This window comes from Patagioenas fasciata, chromosome 5 (assembly GCF_037038585.1).
Source record: "Patagioenas fasciata isolate bPatFas1 chromosome 5, bPatFas1.hap1, whole genome shotgun sequence".
Lineage (NCBI taxonomy): Eukaryota > Metazoa > Chordata > Aves > Columbiformes > Columbidae > Patagioenas > Patagioenas fasciata.
In genome coordinates this window covers 2,599,126-2,617,300 of record NC_092524.1, presented here as the reverse complement: position 1 = coordinate 2,617,300, position 18,175 = coordinate 2,599,126, and the positions used below count along the sequence as shown (strand labels likewise).

The 18,175-nt window shown below is 40.2% G+C and overlaps 1 protein-coding gene across 3 annotated transcripts in view; it reads right to left on the bottom strand.

Annotated features, from left to right (window-relative positions):
- LOC136102753 (uncharacterized) overlaps nt 1-17,734 on the bottom strand; it is a 40,692-nt gene extending 22,958 nt beyond the window's left edge. Inside the window, exons 1-16 of one of the 3 annotated variants that reach the window (XM_065840113.2) lie at nt 17,643-17,734; nt 14,041-14,098; nt 13,258-13,401; nt 12,080-12,226; nt 11,062-11,184; nt 10,253-10,420; nt 9,696-9,881; nt 8,982-9,104; nt 8,707-8,820; nt 6,742-7,063; nt 6,283-6,392; nt 5,787-5,904; nt 5,440-5,531; nt 4,371-4,521; nt 1,360-1,469; nt 552-675 (exon numbers count right to left, since the gene is read on the bottom strand). In XM_065840113.2, coding sequence (XP_065696185.1) covers nt 552-675; nt 1,360-1,469; nt 4,371-4,521; nt 5,440-5,531; nt 5,787-5,904; nt 6,283-6,392; nt 6,742-7,063; nt 8,707-8,820; nt 8,982-9,104; nt 9,696-9,881; nt 10,253-10,420; nt 11,062-11,184; nt 12,080-12,226; nt 13,258-13,401; nt 14,041-14,085 — 2,077 coding nt within the window. In that variant the 5' untranslated portion in view covers nt 14,086-14,098; nt 17,643-17,734. Of the gene's footprint in view, nt 1-551; nt 676-1,359; nt 4,350-4,370; nt 4,522-5,439; nt 5,532-5,786; nt 5,905-6,282; nt 6,393-6,741; nt 7,064-8,706; nt 8,821-8,981; nt 9,105-9,695; nt 9,882-10,252; nt 10,421-11,061; nt 11,185-12,079; nt 12,227-13,257; nt 13,402-14,040; nt 14,099-17,642 lie in introns of those variants that run through there. The other 2 variants (XM_065840114.2, XM_071808787.1) reach the window with 2 other exon arrangements.
- Between the last annotated feature and the right edge of the window lie 441 nt (nt 17,735-18,175).

Genomic DNA, 18,175 nt, shown 5'->3' with positions numbered 1-18,175 from the left:
ATCACAAGTTAATTGCGTACTTGCAGGATCAGATCTTAAGCACTAATTAATAAACCAAGTCTATACCAAAATTTGCAAGTGAGTTTGTTGCATTTTAACAGTAAGATATATTTGCAGTCTTTACCACAAATATAAAACATTTGTATGGGGAAAAAAAAAAATTGATTTTAAAATTAAAAATATACAGCGATGGAATGCAATTCTCGTTTGCAACATTAACAATTATATAGATCGAAAACACATTCACAGGAACGAGACTTATAACTTAAAAAAAACACATGATCTTGCCACATAGGATGTTTCGTGGGCACCAAGGCTCAAACAATTCCATTGTTTAGCCATATTTGTATTCTACTTCTGAACCAAAACTAGGCAGTTCATCCAGCACGCACATGCTTTAAAATGAAAAGGAAGAAAACGCAAGCCAAAAAAAAATCCAACAAAGATTAGGATACACCACAAATGGGCTGTTAGTTGAATTTGAAAACAAAAATAGACACGAAATACAGATGCTGTGCATGCTTTAATCAACTGTCTAGTCGCTAGCACACCTGCGTTAGGTGAAGTGTACTCTGGCCACCAACCTCCCATGTTTTCTCCTTCAGCAGGATCAGTGTTATCCAAGGCGACGTTCAGTTCTTGGAAGCATTCTTTTCTGTCAAAGCTGTATTCTTCCTACAATCAAAACACGAGAGCGAAGTTTAATTAAAGAAGAAAGGAAGCAAAGGTAAAAACACATATTCTGCTTTGAAAAGCATAGTTTCAGTTAGGAGTCCTAAACTCAGCAACTGTTTGGATACCTTGATCAGTCCCCTGATTTCTACACTTAATAGGATCCTCTGAATCTCAGGGTACAGTATCATAGTTAACATGAAATCACTGTTTCAATTATATTTTAACGTGACAATGACACCCAAATTCTGTTTACAAAAGATTATCACTTACTCCTTCAAGTTACAGCCCCAGCTACCTAGAAACACACCTGAATGAACTGACACCACTTACTAATTATTCATTAAAGCTCTGCCAAAGAGACTTGCAAAGATCGTATCTAAACCAAAAATGGCCTTAACATTAAGCACGCACGTAGCTTCAAGCATGTGAATTACTCCAGAGGGAAACTCATGATTTTTCAATGTAAAATTAAGCAGCCTCATTACTCAAGGCATCAAGAGGTGTGATGCCGTTGGAATTTCTCATCTTGTAGCTACATGGGCGATCATTAATTTTTCCAAAGTGTTCTATTGCGTAACTAATCTAAGTTTTTAAGCCTTTAACCGTAAAGCAGCACATTAATAGTAGTTTTTGTATTTTTACTAACATACAAGTGAGGGTAAGGTGTTAGACGTGTTAACCCACCTGAAGCTTCCTGCTGGGCTGGTTGCCTTTCCTCCTGTCCCGCTGCAGCCGGCCCATCCCCGGAGCTGCGCCCAGTTCCTCCTCCAGCTCCTGTTGCCCTGAGACCATGGCTGGATCAGAGCAGCCAGGAAAGAACCAGTCATCCTCAATCAGTTTTGTGCCACAGGAAAGCAGTGACATTTATATCAGACGCTACTACGTAAGGAGAGAGCAGGGACAGGCTGAGGTCCCTACGAACGACTGACAGGAACAAGATTAAAGAAGCAACTCATTGCATTCACCTTGTCATTTCCCTCCAACATTGCTACGTAGGACATAAGAATAAAGTCTGCAAATCTCACTAAGAAGCAGCAAACTGAAGTCTGACTTTACTTCTTCACCATTTCTAAGTGAAGACTTTATACAGGAGACTGGAAAGGCTGAGGTTATGCTGATACTAAAAAATAACCAATGCCAACCAATTAAAAGGCCAAATTATATCTCATTCCGATTTACCAGGTTAAAATATACTTAATTTGTATGACAAAGGCATCAGCTGAGACAGCTGTAGTTTTTATAATCTGAACAATCACATTAATTTTCATGGAAATGACACGTGTCCCTGCCGACTTTAATTTTAGTATGAGCTACAAAGCCAGATAATCTGAGCAAGTCACAAGCACGTGTTACACTGCAAACTGGCATCAAACCACCTCATAATACATTAATACCATCATTCTTTTTAAGACAAATGCAGATTCGCTTGTAAATAAACACACTGGATAAATTCAGAGTATGAAAGCTTAGGTATGCACCCTGTTCATCGTTAGAAATTATTGTGCATTTCAAGTACATTCCCATCTGTTTTGTGATACGACAAAACATGTTTGGGGTGACAGACTCAGAAAGAAGATGTTTCATGCAAAGCAGACAAAACAGAGCAGCCAGAGAAAAGAAAAGAAAGAAAAGGTGGCTCCATACTTTAACTGAAGATTAGATTAATTAATAAGGGCAAATTTAGCTTGCGATTTAACCACGTTACTCCACAGTTGTCCTCACAGCGTGCAAAACTCAGACAACTTATGTCGATGCATCTGTGAGGTAAATACAGAAATTATTAAGAGACTGAGCCCTGCTGGGAACACTCAGCTCCCATCTGAGCTGCCCAAGGAGGATTTATACCACAAATGGGCATTAACACACCATTCTCTAACAACTGCTAGATGTAAATTCTTCCTGTAATATTTCAACATTACATACTTCATATGTTTTCAGCAGAGGTTAGAGGAAAAATATTAAAGAAAACAAAATTATTGACCCTTTTAAAGTAGGACTGCTAAATAGGATTTTACTTCTGGTTTTAATGACACTTTGGCTTCTGGCACTGTCACTTGATCATTATACACACACTTGTTTATTTTCAAGTAAAGTTTTTACTATTTTCTGCAATTGATGGGATGGAATATAATTGTTTTTTTTTAAATACAACTGAATTTCAAGCACTACAAAAAATACTCAGACAAACTCGATTCTTATTTAATCACAACCACGCAAGCCAAGATGTTTTGCTCTAGATAAGGTTACAACATAAATATGGAGCCAGCTCTTACTAGAAAGAAAAACGTAGAAAGACGATTTGGTTAATATAAAGGAAGAAACAGGTATTGCAAGGCGGAAACAAAAGGCAAGTTAAAACCAGCACTTGTTACACGTATTGCTAAAACCCACATACCATCAATGGCAAATCTCATAAGGTACCGCTGGCGATTTCCTCCAAAGAAGCAAAGGAGGGAAGAAAAGGGCAGCGGTACCTGAGGAGTTGCCATCGCTGCAGGAACCTGCATGCACAAAACTGATGGGAAACTGCTCTCCCTGGCTGACCAGACCGCAGCGGAGGGCGGGAGTGGAGGGGAAGGGACGCTGAGGGCTCGGCGGGTGGAACGGCGGCAAAACAAAAAAGAAACAGAAAGGTCATGCTTGTCCCAAGGGGAAAATAAAAGCAAAATTAAACACAGGCTGGCGCAGATGAAATTTTCCAATTGTTATTGATATTGCATGGGGATCTGTAGTTACCACAGATAACAGGTTGTTTTAACGAAGGGAATATTATTCTCTTCCAATTCCAAAGGATTACAGGCGTAAATTGCTCAAAAAGAGGAGGTGTGACCCTTAAAACGTATGGAACTTTCAAATTGATCATGGAACTGAAAAACTAATTCAACCGCAGGTTAAAAACATTAGGCTCAAATTAACTAACTGGATTAATTATGATAAGTTGCGCATGTTAAAATTTGCCATTAATGCCCCCACAGACAACTACCAGGACAAAAATGATAAGATAGTACCAGATGGCATGGAAAAAAACAGTAAAACTATCTGAAATTTAACCAGACTTTAAGAGAAGCTGCTTCACTTTCTCATCATCTGCTTTGCTAATAATCTAGAAAATTATAAAATCTGAGATAACTTGGAATATCTTTTTCTGTAAGTAATTGAATACCTTTATCTAGCTCCAAACCATTGCCAGGTAATGTTATTGAGCTGACCTATCAAGTGACGCTTACTAACACATTACTAAATATCCTAAGAAAGGTTTCTAATTAATTCTATTCAAAGAGAAACTCTGTCTCAGGTACCATCTACTAAAGCATCACCTTTATTTATCAAATTCCAATAGCTGCCCACACCTTGATCGGTTATTCTGGGCAGGCAGCTTTAATAATAATTCAGTATTTTGGAACGTTGAAACATTGGTCATTCATGTAGAGACAAGAAGCTTATGAAGTTCAAGCAGCCTCACAGAGCAGCAAACAGAACAAGCACATCTGCTCATAAAAATGATGCAAAAAAACCCCAGATGAGTCCATGAAAAAGAGGTTTAAGGAAACAGGAGAAATTGCAAACGTAAGCAATTTCACTAACTACAGAAATCAGCCACGGTGGTGCGCTGTCAATTCGGTCTGAAGCACAGCAGACCCGCACATATATGTGTATATAAATATGACTGTTTTATCGTAAATAAAACAATTCACCTTCTCTCTCCTCCTCAATCTGAGCCATTCTCAAGGCCATGGCAGATTTCTCTTCTCTGACGTGCTCACGAGACTCCTCGGACTCCGCAACGCTTTCTTGCCACTCCAGGAGGTGACTCTGCAGCTCATCCACGCTGCCCGATTCACTGGCCTAGCAACAGAAACCGCGCGTGAAAACATATTTACCAAGTCCCACCACAAACTGAAGTAACATTTTCAGTTGGCAAACCATGCATTGAGAAAACAATTCACTACAATTCACCACTTTGCACAAATATAGATCTAGGAAAGTGATAGCTGCTGTTGGAGGTTATGTAAAAAGCATCACCACTTTGTAAAGTATCAAAACCACTACTTGCCAATTACACCTTTAATCTATTTTTAAACTAAAACTGGCTGTTTTAAGCAAAATATTTTCGTTGCACATTTTTCTCTTAGCAATGTTTCGAAGTAAAACAATATCCAACTGTCTTTTTGCAGGATGACAAGTCTCTATTATTTTTTCCCACGAACAGTAAAAACGTTTCTGTCTTCTCATCAAATTATAAACTATTTCAAGATTTTACCAAGAACAAAACCAAATGAAATGTCTCCCCAGAATCTGGACAAGAAGTTATTTTGTAGAGAAATAGAATTAACTGTTTCAAACTGGCTCTGCCACTGGAGCTGTACAAAGTTATCATGATTAATGTCTATTGTTAATCCATCTTTAGAGTCTTCTCACTTTGTTACCCAGACCTATATATTTGTCAAGCTTACAGCTTTGATTTCCTTCTGAAAACTGGACAAAATAACAGCCACACTTTGAAGACTCATGTTAAACGTAACTAAATAAATAGTAAACTGCTTGGAAAAACGTATTTTAAGGTATGTTGAAAAAGTAAGTAGAAATCAATCTTTTAAATGACTCAAAACTTGTCAGCTTGTTGTCCTACTGAACAGCCGCTAACAATTCCACAGATCACCCAATTAATTTACAGCACCAAAATCCAGCTGATACACTTTTCAAAGTCTAATTAGCACTGTCAGAGTTAATTAGTGACTGATACAAATGAACTTTCAAGTAAACCTGGGAAGCTGCTCTCTTGGTCACTTGGTCAAGGTCAGCCTGCAACTTCCTTTGCTGCTCTTCATAGACTTCCAGCTTCGCCAGCAATGCTTCTGTAAAAACAGAATAAATTGGGCTCGTTAGGACACAAAACGCATTGCAAGATCAATAAAAGTGTATAATAAATATTCTAAATGAAAATTTGCTTCATAATTCATTTCAGTGAGAAGGCCTCTGTTGGGCTGTGCTGTCCATCTACCCCTAAAATTCCCTTCTTGACCGTTCAATAGTGATGAGTGCTTTAAATCTAACCTGCTAACAATTTAAACCGATGAACTGAAAATCCTACCATAGATACTGTTTCCTACCATTTTGAGTTCTGATTTCACATAACGATTGCAGTTTTGACCGTAATTCTTCGTTTTCAATTTCTAATTCTGAGACGCGATTGTTCAAGGCAGACGCATCGTTATTCTTCGACGAAAACTAGAAGAAAAAATAGAGCTTTTCAAATGCACCAAAACACCAGGAACACAGCAAAACCAGTGCAACCTTTTCTTTCCTGAACTTCTAGTACGATTTAGAATACCTGTTTTCCTAATATTTGAAAGCTCAACAAACCAGCTAATCCCTAATAAATTGACTCCTGAAAGCTGGTAACACCAGTTTGTACTGGGGTTTGTTAAAACTCATATCAACATTATATGCCCGTTCAATTTTATACATTTATTCATATATAAGGATACGTTGAAGAAGTTGTTTTAATATTCTATTTACCCCACGTTTTACTTTTTTCAGCCAAATCTCCCAAGCGCAGTAGCTTTAAAAACAGGCATGCAAGATTAAACGAAATGTTACACATACAGTTTTCAATTCATCCTCCAGTTGTTTGATCCTTGCTTTAGACCAAGCCTTCATTTTCAGAAACTTGGCTTCCGATTTACTGGCCTCTTCTGTCTTCAGTTTCACTTGCACTAATAAACCAAGACACAAAAAAATTAATTAAAACTCTAGAAAGGTTATTAATACAAGATTTACGTTTAATTCCTTTAGCAAGTGGAAGTTATACACTCACACAATACATTTAAAGAAAAATACAACACTAAGAAACAGTGAGAAATTTACAGTTTGTGTGATTATCTCGGTATCTCTATCCTTCGTTATTATAGTTTTTCATCACAGGCACTTTTTAATTAGAGTGGCAATAACTCTTCGACCAAATGTAATGTGGTCTACTTGCAACAGGTAGGAAACGAGCATAGAATATGTAATAGTATGTGGTAAAATAAACTTTAATATCTACCAACTGGTTCAATAGGCTACCTTCTAAATCTTCCATCCTCTCTTTGGTTATAGACTCCAGCTCTTTAACTCCTTTCGAGTCAGTCTGTCCACTACTGCTTAATTCTGCCACTTGTTTCTTAAGTTGAAGCAGGGCCTGATCCTTCTCTTGCAGCTCAGTTTCATGTTTCTCTTGAATTTCATGCAGTTCAGCATCATATTTCTCCTTAACTTTTGTCATTTCAAGCTCGTGTTTCTCCATCATGTCTTTTAACTGGGCTCTCATGACATGTTTCTCAGCATCCAGTTTAGACTGGAGGTTTTCTTTTTCAGACACAAGACATTTCAGGTTTTCATTAATCTCCTGTAAAAAAAATAAATAAATAAAAAAAACCCTTTACATTTTAATGCAAAATATTGTTAGTACCAGTCTTGAATATTATATCTGTATTCCTACATATATTATAACGCGAAATCAGGGCTACTGTTGGTAACTTGACTGTACTCCCAGAACTACTCAGCTCTGACTTTCCAAGACAGAAGTGGAGACTTGAGCAAAATGGCATCACTATTTGAGCACCAACTCCATCCAACCACTCCCACAGGTGAAAACTGAATAAAGAAGAACGTTTGGTTCTACAGAATATAAAGAAAAATAAAGCAAACAGATCTAACACTGATCCCAAAGTTTCAGAGTGCTCCCTACAACGCCATCCAGGCGATGTCACCTACAGAAATTTAAATTACAGTTGTTAAACTGATCTAGTTCTTGATAAGCTGACTACTTCCCCATTAGTGCTTTTAGTGCCTTAAATTAGTTATTTTAATGCATCAAAAGGTAGAAAATATTACAGATCATTGTAACAGAGCAGACCACTCACATTAGACCTGCTGTTCAAAAAACTACTTTCATGATACGTTAACCTAGGGAGATAAAACACCCAGATAAAGAAGCGCTGCAGAACAGCAGAGGGAACATTTCCAAACTATGGTTAAAGCTGCTCATGTAAATAAAGCAAAGTTTCCTGCTTTTTTCATACTAAAGATGAGATTCCATTATAGTTTAAAGCGGCTTAAGCTCATGTTGCCATAGTCAAACCTTCCCCCATTTCTTGTGCTGCACACACCAGCACAAGGTACCATCGGTTCTTGCCGAGCATCACTGTAGGAAGATGCATCTAACCCACTTCTTTTATAAAAAAGCACATAAAAAAACCTGCATAAAGGCAGGAGACATAACAAATGCAAAGGACTAATTAAACAGGCTTAAACTACCATGGATCTTAACTACTTGAGCAAGACATCGACCCGGGTATATAGCTAAAAATATTTCTATTCAGATTCTGATTCTGGCAGCCCTCTTGGCAAGTGGCAAGTTTTTTGGGAATAGCATAGCTAACATGCTGGATTGGGCACATCCCAGACAGGCTACAATGCATCTGCTCCAGCAAAGAGTCCCAAAAGCTTTTCGGAGAGATTGCAACGTCCTTTTTCCACGCCACTGAACTGAAGCAGCGACACTCAAAGGCTGTAATCGGAGTTCATGCGAGGTGCTCAAACACAAAGAACCTTGATCAGGTATTGCTTTTGCATTCAGTAGAAATCCAGCAAAAGGAAAGGCACGCTACTAGCAAAACACTCGCTTTGGGGGAAGAAAGAAGCCTGGTTTGGGGCTCACTCCAGACTCTACCTAGAGATGCTGAAGTCTTTTGACAGCAAGAAGTCTTCCCTAAGTCCCTTTGGCAAATCCCAAAAATGAATCAAGACAACCTACGGGTGACAGTTGACAGGTTTATATTTTACAGACTCTACTTCTCCTTTAAGTTAATTTCCTAACTGAAATGAATATTTGTTTGCACAACTATGGTTGCATTATTAGCACATCAAAGCCTCCCAGAGAACTGCCTAAATATTTTGTGCAAAATTATCTTTTGCGCACAACCAAATAGCTTTTGCAATTTGCATTTGACCTGATGAGTTTAGATGTGTGCGTCTGCTGTTTCTTACTTTCAATTCCTGGTCCTTGGCATCCAGTTCTTTTTGCAAGACATCTATCACCTGTGTCCTTCCCAGCATGACCTCTTCTTTTTCATGGAGCTTCTGTTTCAAGGCCTTTAGTAGCTAACAAAACAAAACCAAAAATCAAGTAATCAATAAAGGAGTTGAAACTTTCAGATGACAAAGACTTAGCTTTATTTTCCCAACCTGTCACCTGAACATGATTCCAAATTCCCATCTGTACCTAAATCAAAGCAAGCTACTGAGTGTCCAAAGCAATGTACCTGTTCCAGGTCAGCACTTGCATCAGATTTAGCAGCTAATTTAAAGAGCTCCTGTTCATGCTTTTGTCTCTGTGTTTCCAGTTCCTTATCCTTTTCCTGGATAATATCTTGAAGCACGCATACCTAAAAGCACATCAAAAGTAAATACGAAACCAGTCCACAAACACAGAGTAAAAGTGCACTGAATTCTCTAATTAAAGCTACAGCAAGACGGTGTATTCTATCTTAAGTCTCAATTTTGCTGCCTCCCAACAATAACGGTGTGCCGGGTAGTTCATGGCACAAGAGAAGGTGACCTGGCGTACAACCACTTGTGCCAAGAACAGCCACAATAACCCAAAACCACTACCAGCCATCACCCGTGCGCATTTTTGCACCTTGAGATTGTGCTATGAGAAAGAAAGGTCTGGAGGTCCTTCCGCTAGAATTCTGCACGACTCACTTCACTCTGTCACACGCCGGTTCCTCTGGGCCCAAACACCACCCACATTCTTCAACTCCCTTCTTGCACAAATCTTTCAGCTTCAATTACCAGCAGCACAAACCATTGACTGCTTCACTATTCTCATTTCATCTGATCGCCGTATAGATCTTTACTCAAGAAGCACCCAAAATTAAAAAGGCATTTCTTAACTATTGAGATAGAAATGCTACAGCCAAGATACCACCTCTTCCACCAAAGAATGTCAATATTTTTACAGTGTGTTTACTTACATTTTTCATATATGAAGCTTCTTTTCCTTGGAAATGCTCTCTTTCTTTGCTCTGAATATTTTTAAGGCTCTCAATCTGTTCCTGGAACAAGCTACATTTTTCCTCACTGTCTCCAACCTTTTTGGTAAGGTTCTGAACTAGGATCTGCAGGCTTTGTAGCCAGGACTCTTTCACAGCCAGCTGGTTCTTTAGAACGCAAACCAAAAGACAATTAGAAGGATGGACTCAGAAAAAAGATCCAGCAACCATCACAAAGCCACATCCCAACCCTTCCCTCAGTTAAAGCAACATTAAACTCAAAATTCGGGTTTGGTTTTAATTTGAATGAAATCTGTCAGCAGATTCTGAAGTTGATTCAAATACATATTAATGATACTGACCAAAAAAAGTAAATAAATAGAGATCTACTAAGATAAAATAATTGGTAAAGAGTTTTTATTCACATAAATAACTGCAAAGGATTTGTGCTTCAGAGAAGGATCCACCGCACAACACATCAGAATTTGCTGATACCTTGAAACCTCTATGGAGATTTCATATTTAGGCTGCTAATATACCTTCAATTCTTCATTAGGCAAGAGTACTTCATTGGCAGCACCACCTGATCCACAGGCTATCTGTAAATCGATGATATACGCGTCCCTCTCAGCCAACTTCTTCTCTTTCTCTGCCAGCATGGAATCCATTTCAGCCCCGCGACTGCGCTGGGCCTCCAGCTCAGCGCTCTGGACATGGAAAGACAACATTGCTTGTAATCCATAATCCCACAGCACAGAATAACAGTTTGCATTATTTCCTTATTGCCTGGTTTAGGGTATTGAAAAGATTATAATCAAATTTATAGCCTGGTTTAATTTTGAGTGTCATCTCTAATTATTGAGCATTTCTCCCTGACATTACGGTCACTTTCCACAGCCAACAGTCACATCTCAAAACACGTCACTGGAGAGAAAGCTACAAACCATCACATGAAATCAGCCCTTGCCTACATTTCTTCCTGTTATGCCTTATTTATGCCTTATTTTTGCAACAAGAAAAACAGCATTTTTGTTCAAAATACAAGATTGAAACATAGCATTAACCCCCAAAGTTCATATTTGTGTATCCTATTCCATTCCTTTTCAAACGACTACAAAAGCACGGCTGAGGATTCACTGCTCACACAGGACACAATGACAGAATCCCCGCTGTGTTTGCTCAGGCAGGTTGTAGCGTATAAACTTCTCCATCTACCCAACAGAAAACTCTCAGAACATCGCTTTAATAACACAGAATTAAATATATTAATATCTCTAAATAAAAACATTTCACCGCAATCCTACAGCACCGATGTGAAAAGCCACATGCTTATCGTATAAAACACCACCTTTCTTTGTAACTCGTCATTTTTCTGTGCGATCTGGGATTCCAGTTCTTCAATTCTCCTCCTCAGCACTAATATTTTAGCACGATTTGCCGCAGCGTTCTCCTGGTCACCATCCTTGGACACCTGCAAAACCAAGGAGCTTTATGTTCTGTACACAGGTAACACGAGACTTCTGCAACTCTTCTATACCATATATTCCATGTAGAAGCCACATAAACTAGGCACAGAATTTGTATTAACCTTGTAAAAATCTTTGTATTTTAATCATTAATGATAATTAGAACGCACAATAAGGGCATTCATTTCCTCTGGCAATTGTAATCCATATAATCTGGCATGTGTTGGCCGTATATACAACATATAACTCAGAGGAAAAAAAGGACTATTGGGGGGAAAAAAGTGTGAATTAAACTGTTCCTAAGCATAACAGTTCTAATCAGAATTTCAGTAGATATAACCACTGGGTTATGGAAATTATTTGCCATTGCAAAAGAAATCAAATGCAACTGCGCTGCAATTATTTTAGAAGCTGTACGAGGTCAAAATATCTATTTTGAAGAAATACAAGGCTACTTATACAACTGCACTACTACAAACAGATCTCAAAATCTTTCTTAACAGTGAAATACTGGTTATTTAGATAAGACATTCATCCACTTCATTTACATCTTGCTACCAAAGACATGTTTCTATTTCCATTTTTATCTTGGATATTGAAGTTACAAGTTAGGTTTTGCTTTCATTTCTTCTCAAAAACTCACCTTCCTGATTCCTGTTAAAACTTTGAGAAGAATGGTAAGGTTTTTTTTTACTTAAACAATTTGAAATGTACAATTTTCAAAATAAAGCAGAATGAAACAGAAATACACAGACAGACTGAGAGCACCTGTACAGTCCCCACTGATCCTAATCCAGCTCAGCTCAAAACCTGAGCTTCGGTTCCGATTTGAGCCCAGCACACAAAGTTCTCTCCAGCCTTTCAGAACTGATGTCTGCTTTAAAATAGAAGGACACTCACCTTTTTCTGTTCTGCTTTCGTCTCTCCACCTCCTGATGCTGGTAACTGTTTCTTAAGTTCTTCCAATTGCGAGGTTAATGATGCGACTTTGGCTTTGTTTTGCAGCTTCAGCTTGGAGAGTTTGGCATCAGCAGATTCCTTCTCCTCCTACAAAGTCGTGAAGGACTAAATGAGCTACATGAACAACCGCAGCCTTCAATTCCTCATTAAAAAAAGAGAAACCCAAAGCCATGACCAAAAGAATCTTTACCCTGAAGAGACATTATAACGTCACGTGCAACAGATCTGTATATATGAAATCCTTCCTTTCATTAAACTTTCTGTACACTGTTATTATTCTACAGAATCCAAAGCATCATAATGTTAGATAGTTTCCTATTTTTTTTATGGTAATACAAATTGAGGGCTCGAGTTTTTTACCAAGAAGAGTTACTTTTATATATCTATCTACATATGTATATCTCTAAAAAGAAAGGCACCTTCATAATACTATAAAAGCATATTTAATTTTCTTTAAAGAGACAATTTGCAATGAGTCCTAGAAAATTCAACATTTTAACACTTAGTACCCACAGAAGATATTTTTTAAAAGTGGAAAAAGAGTCTTTTGCAGGAACAGACCAACCTTACAACTGTTTGGAAAACAACAAAGAACAGCAAATCCTCAAAAGTCTTGAGAATGTTACATGTAAATTCCTCCTAGCTCTGTCCTTCCTCACACCGGTCAAAAGCGGAGGATAATATATAGTAGCATTCATACTAAGATCACTATACAACAAAAAGACATCTCTAGTGGAAGGAGAAATAAACAATTATCTACAGGATTCAGCCTGAGGTGAGCTGGGATCTGATTACGTGGCAAGTAATGATTTGGATGGGGTTTTTTTCCCCATATTTAGGCTAAAATCACCATGTATCCCTCACTCTCGGGAAGTCATCTGTCCCTTGCAGTTATTTAGTGCATCTGCTCAAGCAAGGAACACGTGTTCCCTCTCTAATCCCCAAACCCGGTTACAATTTTGGAACGGAAAACACACTGGCGAAAAGCGGTGACAACCAGGAACCGTAACAGTGACCAACGCTCCCTGTGATCCCAGAGCTGCTACAACCGACCATAACCCAAAAACAGCTCATGATAAATAGGGGGGTTTTTAAGCAGAAGAATGCAGGCGCGGTACCTTTAACTGCAGATCTCTATTTCGAAGCTCAGCATCCTTCTCCCTCACAAGCTCCTTTAGCTGCGTCACCAGCTGTTCAGTCCTCGTCAGCTGGTCGGTCAAATCTGCCACCGACATGTTTCCTGCATTTTGGGAGCCTGCAGCCTGCAGATATTGAGTATATTAGATCAAACAAAATGGTGCAGACAAAGAAAAAAGTCCTCAGTTTGGGTTGTTTTAAACATTTGGCAAATCTTATTAATATAGAGTGTAATACCAGAACTTACATATACTGTATGCACCTATACCAGACAGTTTTAGCATGTTTGATAGATATATGGAGTAATAAATCTTAGAAACTGGTTTAGGAATATTAGTTTGAAATACAGCCAAACTAAGTACCTAAAACTGAATTTCCTCCTTTACTGGATTTGCATCATAACAACCAGCAATAGTGTTATTGCACCTTGAGGCAACAAAATATTGATATAGGACACACTATATGCAACGAATACACTTGAGATAAAGCTTATGGAATTCCTACAGATGTTTTCTTAAAGCAAGATAAGTATAGTGAAGAAGAACAGAGCAGCTATGTTACCCATGGGAGATTAAATACCAAGCAGACAAGAAGCAAGAACCCAACCTGACTTAACGAGTCCTAAAACCGAGTCACAATAAAACTATTTAAGCAACTTCTTTACAAAATAAAGGAAATACATACAATTAGTATATCATCAATTAGAGATTCTCTGAGTCAAAAATTCTTAAGAAAATGTTATTGAATAGGAATTCAATACTCACAACTGTTTTGGAAGGAGACCCATCTCCACTACCCCATTTCCACATAGTTTCACGATGGCTATGAAAAAATAAATGAAATAGCACAGTAAGTATGAGTGACTCTCAGATAACTGTAATTAACTTGCACTTTCCTCTACCTATTTCACTGTAAAATCCTTGAAACTAATTTGTTCAATTCTGACAGCACCTCTGATCTCCACCACATTAGGAATTGTTAAGAAATAATGAAATTATGTACAAAACACGCATAATACTCCTTTTCTAAAAGCTTCTAGTTGCTAAAATGTCAACACTATCAAAAATAATTCAAAGAAGCCTTTAATGAGTAAATGCCATAAAGTGTTATCCAACCTAGTTGCTTCTTCCACGTGTAAATAGAAGAGACAAACCACATATAGATTGCTAATATTTAACCTGACCTCAAACACTGCCTGCCACTGCAATATAACATGGATTATAACAATGCATATTGCTATAAAATCATAAATAAGGACTAAAGACATTAAAGAACACCAAGCTGCATATCTAAAAAATACAACTGTTGCAACCCTTAAGGTCACTGACCAGCATGTGACTGCACCCAAAACCCCAGAACAGCAACCAGGATTGGCCATAAAAAGGTTTGAAAATGAAAAATCCTAAAGAAAAGTAGGTAGAAGGCAGACAAAAAGGTGAAACTTTCACTGAATAATAGTGATAAATATGGCTGAGGAAAAAAAAAAAAGGGTAAATTCAATAAAATAGCCCATGCCGTAAAATCCAAAATACATCTTAGAGATATAATCTTAAGAGCAGGCTAATATTAATATATCTTGCTCGGCCTCTGGACAACACACCCAACAGCAGCATGAAGTGAAAAGAGAAGCTGGACCTCTTCAGTCATTTTCACTCTCGACTATCAACATCCAGAGGAAAATAATCCACCCTTTCTAATCAATCTGTATTACAGATTTACAAAACACGCACAGAGATCAGTCCTGAATTTGGAAGACAGTTTACAATAAACATTAGCACACAGCTTATCTTACAGTATTGAATCTGGAAAGCAGTTTATAATGAACACGAGCACACAGCTTATCTGGAAAAAGGATGCAGAATGATAGCGGAGGCTGATTTGAAAGCCATTTATCATTTCCAAGCTAAAACTAGGAATCACAGACTGTGACCTATGGCCTATATTATCTACAAGGCCAAACTGGATTCATCTTTTCCACCATGAAAATCAACACACGAGACATTGGAATTACAGAAGTCTCTTTTTGTAATTCCCCCAGAGCCGTCACATCAAATCTGCTGTCAGCGAAAAGCTCATTTCCAGATACATACAACAGGTTACCCAGGTACACAGAGGGCAAAATGACTCACAAGATGTAATGTGGTGGCGCATTTGTATGTAATTTATGAGTATTCTCGCTCGTTCCCACCTCTGACTGCCGCAATCACTGCTGCTCACTCACAGCCCCGCATTCCTATCTCGATACTTCGTTACTTTCTGGTCTGTTTTTATTTACATCGGGGAACATCAATATTGACAAGTTTCCCAAGTCATTGGGAAACAGAACTGACCAGGCTTTCCTCATCCCCTGTGAAATCAACAAACAGTGGTTTCCGCTTGTCTTCTGGGGCAGAGACAAGCTAAAGCTGCAACCTGGAGCACCCCATTCAATCCCTTCTCCTTGCAGTACATCCCAACACATTGCAGGTCACTTTTCTACCACCATTTTCCTTCTTTTGGTGGCCTGTGTCCTGGACACAGCGCTATCAGGGACCAAGAATAAGAGTAGCAGGGAGGCCAGATTATCTGTGGCTACTGTCTTGAGTTTCCACCGTGACAGGGAATTTGTCCTTCCCCTGTAAATTCAAACCATTCGCCCTCACTTCTAAGGTTTCACGTCGTTTCATCACCGCCAGCACCTCACCCTGCTCCACATCTTGCATATTCCATTGGGACACATGATCTTAGAGATCTTTTCCAACCTAAAAGATTCTATTCCATTCCATTCCATTCCATTCCATTCCATTCCATTCCATTCCATTCCATTCCATTCCATTCCATTCTACCGTGCTGCCAGCCATTCTTTGCCATCCACTCTGCACTAATTTCTTTTAATCTCTTCTCCGCTGACGAACAACCTTTCACTAATTCCACGAGACACAACAGATGCCCAGCTAATTTTACGAAACAAGTCTCTTCTGATGCTCAAAGCAGAACCAAGGCTTTGGCGCTTATCACAACTCGATGTCACCCAAAATAGTAAAAAGTCCCACTGGCAGCTTTGCCTTCACACTTGTCCATTCTGTTGTCCCAGCACCAGCTGCAGCCAAATCCAGCTAAAAAAACCCACCATGCATTATTCAACTGGGTGGTTTCCAGCCAACTCTAGTCCCAACTCAGGTATCACAGCACGTGGGGCACTCAAGAGCACACAACAGCCGACAGGCCTTTTATTATTTTAAATCCATCTCCTAGAACAATTTGTGCGTGCTTTAAACACACACACAGAAAGAAAAGCACTTTAATATTGTTATTTTCTTAGTCTATCTGCAAATTTTTCCTTTTATCTGTGCTTGGTGGCTTGACAAGATGTTTATGCTTCTGCTGAACAAGCTAAACTTGTATTCAAATGGTCTGCGCCATCTCTGACTTAAAAGCTCTTGGATAAAAACTGCACAAACATATGACATACAGCAAAGCGCAAACACTGAAGCTGTGTTAATCAAACCATGAGCTCCCTGTAAAGTTAATGTAACAGTACATTTATATAGCTATTAGTTATGGCTATTATAAACACCACTTCTTAATCATGGAATGGTTTGGCTTGGAAGGGACACTGAAAACTCATCCAGTGCCCCCCCTGCCATGACAGGGACATCTTCACCAGCTCAGGTTGCTCAGAGCCCCGTCCAGCCTGGCCTGGGATGTCTCCAGGGATGGTTCATCCACCACCTCTCTGCCCAACCTGGGCCAGGCTCTCACCACCCTCAGAGCCAACAAATCCTTCCTCATGTCCAGCCTGAATCTCCCCTCCTTTAGTTTAACACCGTCACCCCTTGTCCTGTCGTAACACGCCCTGCTAAGAAGTCTGTCCCCATCTTATCGTCCCCTCTTAAGTACAAAAAGGACACAATAAGGTCTCCCCGGAGCTTCTCTTCTCACCCCACCTCTCCCAGCCTGTCCCCAGAGCAGAGCTGTTCCTCGGTGGCTCCTCTGCTCCCTCTCCAGCAGCTCCGTGTGTCTGTGCCGGGACCGCAGAGCCGGACCAGCACCGCAGGGGGGTCTCACCAGAGGAGCAGAACCCCCTCCCTCCACCTAATAACACTGAGTACTCTTAAAAACAAAGCACAAGGGGAGCACTATCTTAGCGCACCACTGGAGAAATACACAAGGCAGGGACCCCCTAAACCCCCAGGGCAGACCCGGGAGCCTCCCCCCCGCCCCGGGGCCCTGCGCTGCCAGCGGCCCCAGGAGCTCCGGCCGCCCCCGGGAAGGCGGCGACGAGCCCGGACAAACACCGTAACCCCCGCCGAGCCCCAGCGGAACCTGCCGGGGAAGAGCAGGGACCGCAGCGCAGCGGGGCGAACCCCTCCGCGGCCCCACTCACCTGCGCGGTGGCGGCGGGGGCGGCCGGGCCCTGCGCAGCGCTCCCGGTCACCGCGGCCGCCGCCTCCTCCGTGCGGCCCCCGCAGCATCCGCCACGCCCCGACGGGAGCCGTCAGGCAGAGGCCCCCCCTGGCGGAGCGGAGGATCGCGGGCCGCCTGCAGCTCGGCTTCAAGGGTTCGAGTCCCGCCCCGTCTCTCCCGGTCACCTCCCCCCCCCCCCTCCCCCGCAAGGTGTCCCTTGGTCCCCTCCGGTAGTAACGACGCCTACCCCTCGGGGGTAACGGAAATTATGTCTGGGAGACCTCTCCCAGCAAAAGGTGCTTTAAAGTTCAGTGGAAGCTCTACAAAAACTTAATGCTGCCAAAACATCACCTCCTACCCACTTAACAGGTGACATTTGGATGTGGTCTCGTATTCAAAAGACTTTACATAAAGAAATAGATTCAAAGATTTTCAGAAAAAATCAGAGGGCTGAGCTGCGTCACCAAGTTTTAAAATAGCAATGTGGAAAAACCTCTGCATAGCCTTTTTTTC